General features: G+C 34.7%; 1 protein-coding gene across 3 annotated transcripts; it reads right to left on the bottom strand.

Moving 5' to 3' along the window:
* Positions 1-4,352: 4,352 nt before the first annotated feature.
* LOC131543578 (uncharacterized) lies at positions 4,353-7,424 on the bottom strand. Of its 3 annotated transcripts, none has more exons than XM_058781065.1 (6): positions 7,364-7,424; positions 6,092-6,406; positions 5,677-5,982; positions 5,513-5,596; positions 4,789-4,869; positions 4,353-4,626 (listed from the first exon to the last, which is right to left on the bottom strand). In XM_058781065.1, the coding sequence occupies exons 1-6, from the start codon at positions 7,422-7,424 to the stop codon at positions 4,571-4,573; spliced, it is 903 nt and encodes a 300-aa protein (XP_058637048.1). In that variant the 3' UTR covers positions 4,353-4,570. The 3 variants fall into 3 exon arrangements, 1 of the variants encoding a protein (XP_058637048.1); XR_009271935.1 differs by having other exon boundaries at positions 4,587-4,626; positions 5,218-5,596; XR_009271934.1 differs by having other exon boundaries at positions 4,353-4,869; positions 5,218-5,596.
* Positions 7,425-12,354: the final 4,930 nt, after the last annotated feature.

Here is a 12,354-nt window from a genome sequence, read left to right on the forward strand (position 1 = left end):
CTTTTGTGGGATTTGTATACACACACCAGTGTGTGTGAAAAGTGACTAGTGCGCATAGAGGAGGAGAGTGTGCTACTACAGGTGGTTTGTACAGGCCCACTCACCTGTGTGTAGCACACTTCGATTGCACAAAAAAAAGTTCCAGATGGTCCATGTTTCAGGAGGTAGGGGGTTTGTATGGGGGTTCAGAGAGGGGCGGGGTGATTTGAGTTCAGGGCTCTCACAGCCTGGGGGAAAAAGCTGTTGAGCAGTCTGGCAGAGCGAGCTCTGAAGGTTTGAACACAAACACAGGCTTCTCAAGAGGATGCGGTGTGATGTCTACAGAGATTGCAAAATAATATATATATTTGCAATCATAGAGGGGGAAAAAAAAAAAAAAATCGGTCTATACGTACAGTATAGTAGCATGTCATACATTTATTTTTAACAAATGAAATGTTACAATCATTAGTGAAAGCAGCTGCTCAAGAAGTTCAAACATCAAATTATTTCTTACATATTGTTGTAAACACTTACATCATCAAGGGTCTTTGCCCATTTTGTTAATTAGCACAAACTGATTGTTAATTAGTCTGTAGTAAACACTCAAGATTACCTTCATGTCCTTCCAAATCTGTATAACTTTCATTCACCTTCAGAGCACAACTGAGTTTTTTTTTTTTCTCATCAATTTTGTCCATTCATTGGAAGTCTAGACAGTCTAGGCAATGGGTTTTGTGGAGGACCGCCACTACAACGCATCGTCATTTGGACTACTGTACTGTGGTACTGCTTTTTGACATTTCTGCAATAAATTATTGTGATTACACGTGTCTGTCTGCTACATTTCTCTTATAACGTTAGACTGTACTTTATACACTCACTGATTTTTTTTTCTTTATAAAAATAAAACATTTATAATACATTTTTTTTTTTTTTTTTTTTTGCACAGTTACATGATTTGTGGATTTTTAGGCTGATTTTATATTTTATATAAAATTACAGAGTTTGAATGTAAAAATACACCTAAATATAAAACCAATAAGATTTACTTTAAAATGACAAAAAAGAACATTAAGTTGATAGAATGGACATAAACCTTTAATATAATGAACTACATACATATTTTTAACTGCAGATTATTTTTGTAATTTTACGTAAATTTGTACATAATCTAAGAAAACTGAAAAAATACTGTATAAATAATCCAATAATGTTTTTGTATAAAAATGAGAATTACTGTAATTTGTAATTAATGGAATAATACTTAAAATAGCAGTCAAGTTGTTAATTTACAGATATTGTTTGTAATTTTACAGAGTTTTGAACATAATTTAAAATAACACAAAAAATACTGTAAAATAATACAGTAATTTTCCTGAATAAAAAATAAAAAAAATACTGTAATTTGTCTTTAATGATATAGTACCTAAAATATCATTCAAGTTGTTAATTTACAGATATTGTTTGTAATTATACTAAGTTTTGAATGTAACTTGAAGTAACAGAAAACTACTGTAAAAAATTTAGTTATTTTCTGTAAAATTAGTTTTTTTTTTTTTTTTTTACAGTGAAGGTAAGCCCAGTTGTAACTCAGTTAACCAATCAATTGACTAAAATTGTTTCACAGCAGATGATTTTTGTTATCGTATCAAGGTTACTTGTCTAGCCCAAGCATGATGTTACTAAAAGGTCTAAGTGGTTCGGTCTCTAGTCTGCTCTCTCTGTCTTTACTGCTTCTCAACAAATCACTGAAGATCAGATCAGCAGAATCAGGTGCTGCAGACTCAGGACTCACCACAAAATAGCAAGACATTACCAAGAATTCATGACCAGAAACTGAACAAACAGTCGGGGCAAAAACACTAAACAGTTGGTAAATACAGCGACCCCTAGTGGTTACTTAAAAAGTCACGATTATCTCACAATCACAATGTTGAATGTTTATGTAAAGAATAAACTGATCTCTCTTTCACTCCACGTAAATTGATCAATACTTTAAATAAAAGTGTTATTAAATAGTTTGAAACAGAACATTATGAAGCAAACCGATAAGCTCGTGCTTACAGTAGAAAGATTTAGTTGAAAACCTGTTAAGAAAATTAGACGCTAATTTACTGAAAATTAAATTAAAAATGCTATTGAATGACTCTTGGTATCCAATTCTTTGATTTTGAAAAATAAAGAAAAACATGGTGTTAAATGTAAAATAGTTATATGCAGCTGCAGGAATAAGTTTGTGAACCTTCTGAACATGTCATACTTTAATAATTACAGACAAACACAACAGACTAAAATAATAACACAAACAATCATATTGTTCAAATTTTTATTGAATACACTGAGTAATCTTAAACAGTGCAGGGCGGAGAAAGTAAGTGAGTTCTTGAATTTATTAACTTGTAGATTCAGCAGCAAAACCATCAGATGTTTTCTGTCGCTGCTGATAAGACTTTTGAGCAGTTTTGGTTTATCTCTCCCTACAGATCTGTTTCAGTCTCGAGAGCACAGTGCTTGTTAAGTTATGCCACAGCATCTCAGTTGGTTTAAGATCAGGACTTGAAGCAGCATAACTTTTTTCCAGCCTTTCTTTAGTTGATTTACTGTACTTGAGTGCTTTGGGTCATGAACACTGTTCTTGTTCGGTGTTTTTCTGATAATAGACACATGAACAAAGACTTCCACAGTTTCTCTGGTTGTCATGACACTGAAGCATATTTACCATATATTTATATTATGATTTCCATCTGTGTAAATAACCATTCATGTTTATTAAAAGTACAAATGTTGCTGTTTTTAATCAATCTCTAATTCATATCGTATTTAAAATCTGTGGAGACTTTAACCCTTGTGCATTGTTCAAATTCACTACCCTTTCGTTATGTTCGGGATGAAAACATCCACTAAATTAAACTGCTGTAAAATTGTATCAGATAAATTTTTTTTTAATTTTTTTTTTCATAAATCTGTTAATCAACCTCAGTCCTGATCAAAACTACTAAATCTATTTAAAAAAATCCAGGATTTTTACTCTTTAATTGCCAAGTTCATAAATTATGTCACTGATTTGGGGGGGAAAAAACACAAAATTACTTAATTTCAATATAAAAAGTGATTGTGGACTGGATTTTTTTTTACCTTTTATCACAGTCTTGGACATGTGAAAGATTAGTAACAACATTGGCTTTGATGCATTGTTAGTTTTTGTGCAGCATCAGATTTTAATTTTTTCTCCCTCATTTACTGTTCGTGGCTGTTTTTGCCCCATTGACTTCCATTATAACTACATTTTTTGATTGCAAAGCCATGACACCATATAATCATGCATTCTTGATTGTTGGTGGTTTTCCCTGTTGGGAAGAGGTAACATTTGTAATTTTTACTGTTGATCACCAGGTAGCACCATTAACCCTTTAGATAGGCATGTGCAAAAAAAAAGCTTAGTTTCTGGCTTGTATATGGAGTTATATGGAGTATAACGGCATATAGTGTGTGTGTGTGTGTGTGTGTGTGTATGTGTGAGAGAGAGACCTTTGCGCACTTACCTTGATGCGTCTGAGAAAATCAAAATATGCACCTCAGCTCTCACAACTACATGGAGTAAACAAAAACAAAGTAAGTGTATTTATGCACCTGCTGCCTTTTGATGGTGAGAAGTACAGACTAAACAAAATGCCTTGTTAGTTTACTCTCACACACACACACACACACACACACACACACACACACTATAATATGCTGTTATACTCCATATAAAAGCCATAAACTAAGCTTTTTTTTTTTTGCACAGGCCTATCTAAAGGGTTAATGGTGCTACCTGGTGATCAACAGTAAAAATTACAAATGTTACCTCTTCCCAACAGGGAAAACCAGCAACAATCAAGAATGCATGATTATATGGTGTCATGGCTTTGCAATCAAAAAATGTCATTATAATGGAAGTCAATGGGGCAAAAACAGCCACAAACAGTAAATGAGGGAGAAAAAATTAAAATCTGATGCTGCACAAAAACTAACAATGCATGAAAGCCAATGTTGTTACTAATCTTTGACATGTCCAAGACTGTGATAAAAGGTAAAAAAAAATCTAGTCCACAATCACATTTTATATTGAAAATAAGTCATTTTGTGTGTTTTTTCCCCCAAACCAGTGACATCATTTATGAACTTGGCAATTAAAGAGTAAAAATCCTGGATTTTTTAAAAACATTTAGTAGTTTTGATCAGGACTGGGGTTGATATAATAGATTTATGCAAAAAAAATTGAAAAAAAAAATTTATCTGATACATTTTTACAGCAGTTTAATTTAGTGGATGTTTTCATCCCGAACATAACGAAAGGGTAGTGAATTTGCCCACAGTGTATGGTTGAGTTTTTGAAAATTTTCAAAGCATTTTCCCAAAATGTGTGTAAAAATAAGATTTGTCACCAAAAATCATTCCATTTGCTGAAACACAGAGAAAGTTGTGGCCAAATTAAGACTCAACAGCACCCCATAGTGGCCAAAACGTCCCCAACAGCACATAAGGGTTAAAATATTGAAAGCTTTCCAAATTTATACAATATACAATGATATTTGTAGAGAGTATTTTATTCTAATATTGTAGCTATTTCTATTTCCTCTTGGACGTAGGAGTCCTTCTTCCCTACAAAATAAATAAATACAAAATAACTCAATGACCTCTCATTTTACATTTCATTACATACATTGAAATTAATTTTTCAATCTTTTTGTTTGTTTCCCACAGTGTCTGCAGCTTGTTAGAGATCAATGTGAATCCTCAGGTTCTGTGATGTTCAAAACTCACCAGCTCTTCTCACACAGATGATCTGAAGAAGAATCACAGTAGGAGCAGCAAACACTGCGATCTCAACAATAATCACAATCACTGCAGGACAGATGTGTGGAGAGATGATAGAAAAACAGAAGAGAATTAATCTGTGAGAATGTAAATGACTTTGTAGATTAAATCAAGGATATAAAAGAATGAACAATTACTAACAATTATTTAGAAATCCACTAATAGTCTCAATGATATAAAGTCATCAGTAGTATCTGAATAATGAAGCAAAGCAAGGAACCAGTTGTGGCTCAGTTAGAGCTCTAAGAGACCTCCTTGTGGACCGAGAGGGAAGCTTCATAAAGTCTAAGTTTATGATCAGCTGCATATGATCATCTCCTGATTCTACAAGAATGTGAATAAAACCACTGAAATGAGAATCATTCATAAACAAACCTCGAATTAGACAGTTTAGAGTAGTCACTTGACTCTGTGTTTCTGCTGTAGTTGACGCTATGGAGGATAAATGTATAGTTTTAGATTTATGTGCCAGATTGTGGAAATACAGAGATAATATTTGAATGAGTGAAAACATAAAGTTACAGTTTAGCTTTCAATGACAGAGCCTTATTATCTCCAGCAGCTCTGAGTAGCAAAAACAACATCATAACATAGATTATTAGATTAAAAACTGTTTGTGAGAGCAACTGCAAAAGTGAGAGACTGATGAAGTGTGTCAGAGATCATGTACCTCGTGTTGTAGGAGCTGCTGTAGTTTGGCTTGATTTCTCAGAGTCTGAGCTGCTGACTGGAATCAGTGTTGAATCCTTTACACCTGCAGAAGATGAATGATACGCCATAGACTATAATCATATTTAAATTACTGATAATTATTTGTTAATATAAATAATTTACCTGAATACTGGACAGTATATGTGGCTGAGGTCTTCAGCTGGTTTCTCTGTGTAACCTGACATCTCCACTCTCTGTTGTGATCTTCATTCAGGAGTGTTGTAGTCAGAGAGCTGAGACACTGTTCTGAGGAGAATATCTGAAATCTGGAGTCTGTCTGCAGATTCACACCAGCCTGATTCACCCAGATCAGATCAATCCTCTCAGAACCAACCAAACTATCACAAGTGAATATATCATAATATAACTGACAGGAGAGAGTCACAGAGCGGCCTGATCTGATCTCAGACTGTGAGGATGATGAAGAGACTGAAACAGAAATCAGACAAAGATCACACGACTGATTCCAGTCTTTTCAGGAACAACAATATTACTGTTTAATTCAACATATAATCATAATATTCACAGAAACACTGACCGTGAAGAACATGCAGATAAACACGTGCATCAGTTCCTTGTTGTGGTCCATTCACATATTGTCGGCAGGAGTAAGATCCACGATCTTCTTTTGTGACGTTCTTGATGTTCAGAGAGCAGTCAGAGCCCAGACTCAGTCTCTCATGTCTCTCTGTGTCTTTCTTCTTTATTCCTCCAGCAATCAGTTCAACTGTCTCTGAATGTCTGCTATAGATCCATGTAGTTGATGTGCAGCCAGAAAGAGCATTATTACAGGACAGACGGACATTTTCACCAGAACTGCAGAACACATGAGTCTCATCCACTCCACTGCTACCTACAAATAATAATAGTAATAATAATAATAATAATAATAATAATAATAATAATGTGGGTTGATGACTTGATTATGAAATACAGTTTAAATAAACTCTTTGTGGTTCTGTTTTAAGCAGAAAATGAACCAAGCAGAGTAAACTGATATTGAACACATGAGTTAACTCTCTCACACAAACCCCAAAATCTCTTCTGAATAACCCAAACCTTATTTCTTTAATCAGTTTAATTACTATGAAGGCATTGTATTGTTTATTTGATGCTAAATGTTACGAATCCTGGGCCTGCCCTTCTGTCCGACTGCCACAAGAGGTCGCCCTGCCATCATATTGACTCTCACACCACACATCAGTCCTGCCTAGTCTTGCCTTGCCTCGCCTTTGTCGGCTTGTGTTTCCCCTGCCTGGACTATTGCTTACGTTTTGGATTACCTCTCTTGTCAAGCCCCTTTGGATACTGTTCGCCGATCGTCGACCCAGGCTTGTCTTTGTTTACTCTTTGTCTTGTCCCTGCCATACCTGTTTGCCATTGCTCAACCCTGCCTGTATTTATGACCATGCCTGTAAATAAAAGCTTGCACTTGGATCCGCACGTCTCACGTCTCGTCAGCCCTGTTACACTAAATATATGAAGTAAAGGAAGACTTATTGAATAAAAACACTTAACATATTTTTATTTTGCCATTTAGCTTCCACATTTGTTGTAAGATGTATGATTTTTATTATTACTATTATTATTATCATTTATTTATTCAAGAAATTACAACAAATGTTCAGTTGCAAGAATTCTTCTGAATGCAGATCCATATTGTGAGATGAGAATAAAATGAATAAATAACAGTAAAAACAAAAATAAACTTTTTTTTTTAATGTTAGAATTGTGCTTTATAATTTTATATATATATATATATATATATATATATGGGTTAATGAATGATATCATAAACAGATGTCTTTACCTGTGAGAAGTGCAGAGAGAGTGATCAGTCCCAGCAGACACATGTCACACTTATCAGACATTTTCTGTTTCTGTCCGTGTTTCTTTTAATTCTATATTTACATCTCTTCCTTTAAACATCACCAGCTCCTCCTGCGGGTGTTAACTTCCTCTGATCTCACCAACTAACGATTTATAGTGTCCTGACACTACAGCTGCATTTCACTCGCACTATATGTGAGATAAAAACATATTTATAAATATATACTGTACAGTTAGTTTTTTGTTTTTTTCTATCTCAGCAAGTGACCACTGAAAGTCATGACTACTGATACATAACTGAAAATAAATAAATAAATAAATAAATAAGAATAAAAGAAGAAAAATGTAAAATTACTGACTAAAGTGATGATGATGATGATGATTATTATTGTTATTATTGGTATCATGATCAGTGCATGCTTTGCTGCTTTTTTTTTTAGTACTTCACTCTCTAATGATTAACATTCAGAAAATATGTGCTTGTTATCTGAAGCCTCACAAATCAAAACTAAAGCAGTTTGTTGCTCTGGATAAGAGTCTTTTGAGAAACTACAATGTAAATGTTGGGTTACATGCAAGATACACAATAGATAACAACAATGCATTTATTTCTCAAGTGTGAGATCAGTGTGTGCAGTTATCTCTCTGTAAACACAATCTATCTGCATTAATAACTCAATCATCCACCAGCTCTCAAAAGACACAGCAGAACTACAAAAACGGTAAGTTTTTTTTTTTTTTTTCAGTGATAATGACCGTCTTTTCTCCTCTTTATACTCTGGTGTTTTGTTCGAGTGTTTTCAGTGCTGTGAGCTCAGTTTTGAGGTTAGGAATCATTTAATTGCTCAGTGTGAGCTCAGTTAGACCACAGGTTCAGACCACACAGAACTGTGATCATCTCTGAACCCAGTTTAGACTGACGACGAGTGCCATCACATTCAGCTCCTCTTCTTTCTTTAAGTGGGCTTCTGCATGACTTTAAACTCTGTATCTTTTTTTTGCATTTTAGTATTACAATATATTGTGACACGATATAATGTTATACCCCTGCATTGTTTTGAATGTTGAACAATTGTATCAACATATATTCTATATCCCGCGATCCAACAGAGGATAAGCGGTATGGAGAATGGATATGTTTTTATAGGGAAAGACTGCCTAGTTAAAAGTTTAGCCATGTCACTACTGATGCTTGAACTAATCAATCATGTTAACAACTTTACAACACTTAATATGAATTTCACTGACATTGTATTAGGGTTGCTTTGTGAAAACATCTAAATGGTTAATTATTTAACCTTAATCAGGGGCGTCATACACTCATTATTTTTGAGGGGCCACAAGTTGGGGGGGGGGGGGTCGTCATGTGACACATAGCAGCCACAATAGCATAAAAAGACAAAAGACAGAAACTCACCTGTTCCCCACTCATGTTGGTCTGCTGTATTCCCTGAAAAGGTAAACAGGTGTTTCGGGTCTCGGGAGACTAGCGTAAATTGGCAGACAGTGCCATCTGCTGTTTTTGGAAAAGGAAGTTGCTCAAATTAATTTGTGAGATAATCTGCCTGCACGCATTTGTGAGAAAATCAAGCCAAGTTTCCTCATAAAAAGGCAAATGAGTCTCACAGTTGTAACACAATACATACTGTGTATTTGTCCATACCTCTGCATTTTCTCTCAAATAGAGTTTTGTATTTGCAAATCACTTTGTGTTTGTTTGAATGTCGAGTTTTTCTTTGCAAAGCAAATTGTGTTTATTTGCAAAACGCTGGATTTGTTTGATGAATAATGGCACAAAATCCGCTCCATAGTGTGTCTTTAGTAATTCTGAGTGGATCTGTATAGATTAATGCAGTCCTGTGGCATCTCCCTGCGATCTTGTTACGAGCATACTATTATTACTATTTCTGCCATAGAAATAAATGGTAAGAGTGGTATGCGGTTCTGAATTCAGCAGTATATTGTCTGCTTGCTAAGCTAGTTGTTGTGTCTTGACACAAAAACAGTTCCCTGATGTTCCACACTTGTCTGCTGTCCAACTCTAAATTATTCATGTTATATAAAATGGGCGGATGGCTGAACACACCGGCACAAGCCTTAAGAGTTAGTTATTTATCTATAGTTATTCATCAATACTTAAGCATCAAGGGCTGTGCACACTCTTAACATAAATCCTGGCTAAATGCACATTCCCAGCTATGATCAGCCAGTAAATCCACCCTCAACCGATTTGCATTTACCGTCCCATATCCAAAACGGAGCGTATTGTCTAATACAGAGCTTGAATTGAGGTAAATCCTACACTCTAAAAAATGGTGGGTTAAATACAACTCAACCAACAGTTGGGTTAAATGTTTACCCAACCGCTGGGTCAAAACAACCCAATCACTGGGTTTGTCCATATTTTACCCTGCGTTGGGTTGTATTTATCCCAGCATTTTTTTTTTTTTTTTGAAGAGGCTGGGGGTTTTATATATATGTGACCCTGGACCATAAAACCAGTCTTAAGTGTCAATTTTTCAAAATTGAGGTTTACACATCATCTGAAAGCTGAATAAATAAACTTTCCATTGATGTATGAGTTGTTAGGATCGGACAATACTTGGCCAAGATACAAATATTTGAAAATCTGGAATCTGAGGGTGCAAAAAAATAAAAAAAATATTGAGAAAATCGCCTTTAAAGTTGTCCAAATGAAGGTCTTAGCAATGCATATTACTAATCAAAAATGAAGTTTTGATATATTTATGGTAAGAAATGTACAAAATATCTTCATGGAACATGATCTTTATTTAATATCCTAATGATTTTTGGCATAAAAAAAATCTATAATTTTGACCCATACAATGTATTTTTGGCTATTGCTACAAATATACCCCAGCGACATAAGACTGGTTTTGTGGTCCAGGGTCACATATATATATATATATATATATATATCATTTATAAGAACAGGCTTTTGAGTTAATCAACACAATACATAGGCCTATATTCAGTCAATGCAATGTTAGGCTATATAACAAAGAGAGGTAAGCCATTGTTTGTCTTTTTAATTGCTTACCATAATTAATATTTGATGTGACTTCCAAATTGAAATATCTAAAAAATAATATTAATAAAATAAAATAAAAAAGTTAACTCACTGGAGGGTATCACTGTCAAATTCAGTAGCAATTTATTTGATTATTTAATCTTAATTTACTAGTGAAGATTCCAGTCTGAGTGATGGTGCCAGCTGACCCTTTGCACCACCAGGTGGAGATTTCACTAATGAGTTTGTATGACTGCATGCATACTGTATACTTCAAAGAATGTCATGCACCATCATTTTGATTCATTTTCGACATTTTGCGTAGTTCTGATGCCATGAGCCAGTTTTGATAACTTTGGAATAATCCTAAATATAGAATAATAATTAATGATCATGTAATGATTCAGTCCACTGAAGGCAAGCGTAGTGAGAACCCAAGTGCAGTTTATTTACAAAGTGATCCAAAATACAAACATAATCCAGACAGATGAAGACTTGACTTGAAACAGACTTGGAACAGACTTGACTTGAGGCAGACTTGACTTGAAACAGACTAGACTCACTGACAGCAGATTACAAAAATCAACACACAACGAGAGACAACGGCAACAAGATGGCTACTTATAGCAATCAATACAGGTCACATGACAAGAACCAACCAATGAGAGACAGGACACATGACTAAGACTACCAATCAGAACATGACACAATGAACAAGAGAACCAATAGCATGAATAAACGAAGGCAATGGAAGCATGACACAAACAGGGACCAGGACTAAACTCCAAATTAAAAGACATGGACACATGAACGAGAAACACAAACAAAACCCAAACCCCATGTTACAGATCAGTTATAATTACAGACTTGACACAGCACTCATTTGTAAACCACTTTGGATAAAAGCATCTGCTAAATTATTAAATGTAAATGTATAAAATGTTTAAAAAATTAATAATGAAAAATGAGTGCACGCTTCAAATGTATGTAGGTAAGATACAAAAACTCCGACATGGAGTGGATAAATATAGTAGAATGATAGAAAAAGAGAAAATTACCTGTCAAAAAAAAGTCAGTTACATGAGAAGATTTCTTATGCTTAGCTTCACCGGAGCGGCACAAAACAAGTAGCTCCTAAATGATGTCATGCACTTAAGCGGTCTATAGAGATGTTACATGTATGATGTTACACCATACAGATTTAAACTACGCGCACAGCTAAATAAAACAGGCTGGGTGCTGATTAACATTTCTGAAATAAATATTTCTGTGAAACGCGTTCGGTTACACAGAGGAAAGCCCGATCTAGGACCTGCCCCGTACAGCAGCAGAGGACTATTATTTTGTTGAACGAACTGAGGATCATGTCACGGGCTCAGATTTGGTTGGCCAATCGGCGGAAGGGGCGTGTCATGACCGCTCACAAGAGGAAAACAAATTTTGAAGTCGTTTATCCGTTTCCTACCCATGAACTAAAACCCTGAAAATCGAGCCAAAATCTCGTTTTTTCTTTCTTTTTTTTTCTTTTTTTAACAAATGAAAAAACGACTGTTTTCTCATTTCTGCCTATTTAATTTCAAATTGAAAAACAAACTATCCAAACGTACTCGGACCGTATAGCTATGGTTGCAGACACAGTCAACTTGTGTTCACGGACCAGTTCTAATATGGCAGACAATATTTGACCGCTCCAATATGGTGGACAGCTTATGAACAGCAACCCATAGTAACAGACACTACTCTGTGTAACAGTGCTTAAAACATGATGTTTTAAAGTGTTAAAAGTAAATGAAATAAAACTATATTTATAGAGGTGCTACAGGCAGTAAACTTTAGAGTTCAAAGCTTGCATTTTTTTTTTTTTTTTTTTAGACGCTCCTGGAGTGTTACCAAGAAACATTCATAATGCATTTAAGGTTTGCAATTTTTTTTTTTTTCTT

The sequence above is a fragment of the Onychostoma macrolepis genome, chromosome 07, assembly GCF_012432095.1.
Source record: "Onychostoma macrolepis isolate SWU-2019 chromosome 07, ASM1243209v1, whole genome shotgun sequence".
NCBI lineage: Eukaryota > Metazoa > Chordata > Actinopteri > Cypriniformes > Cyprinidae > Onychostoma > Onychostoma macrolepis.

Coding starts and splice junctions, on each gene's coding strand:
- LOC131543578 (XM_058781065.1), bottom strand. CDS start 7,424: ATGTCTGATAAGTGTGACATGTGTCTGCTGGGACTGATCACTCTCTCT. Junction 5,597..5,676: donor ATATACTGTCCAGTATTCAG/GTAAATTATTTA, acceptor CATCTTCTGCAG/GTGTAAAGGATTCAACACTG. Junction 4,870..5,512: donor AGCAGCTCCTACAACACGAG/GTACATGATCTC, acceptor TCTGTCCTGCAG/TGATTGTGATTATTGTTGAG.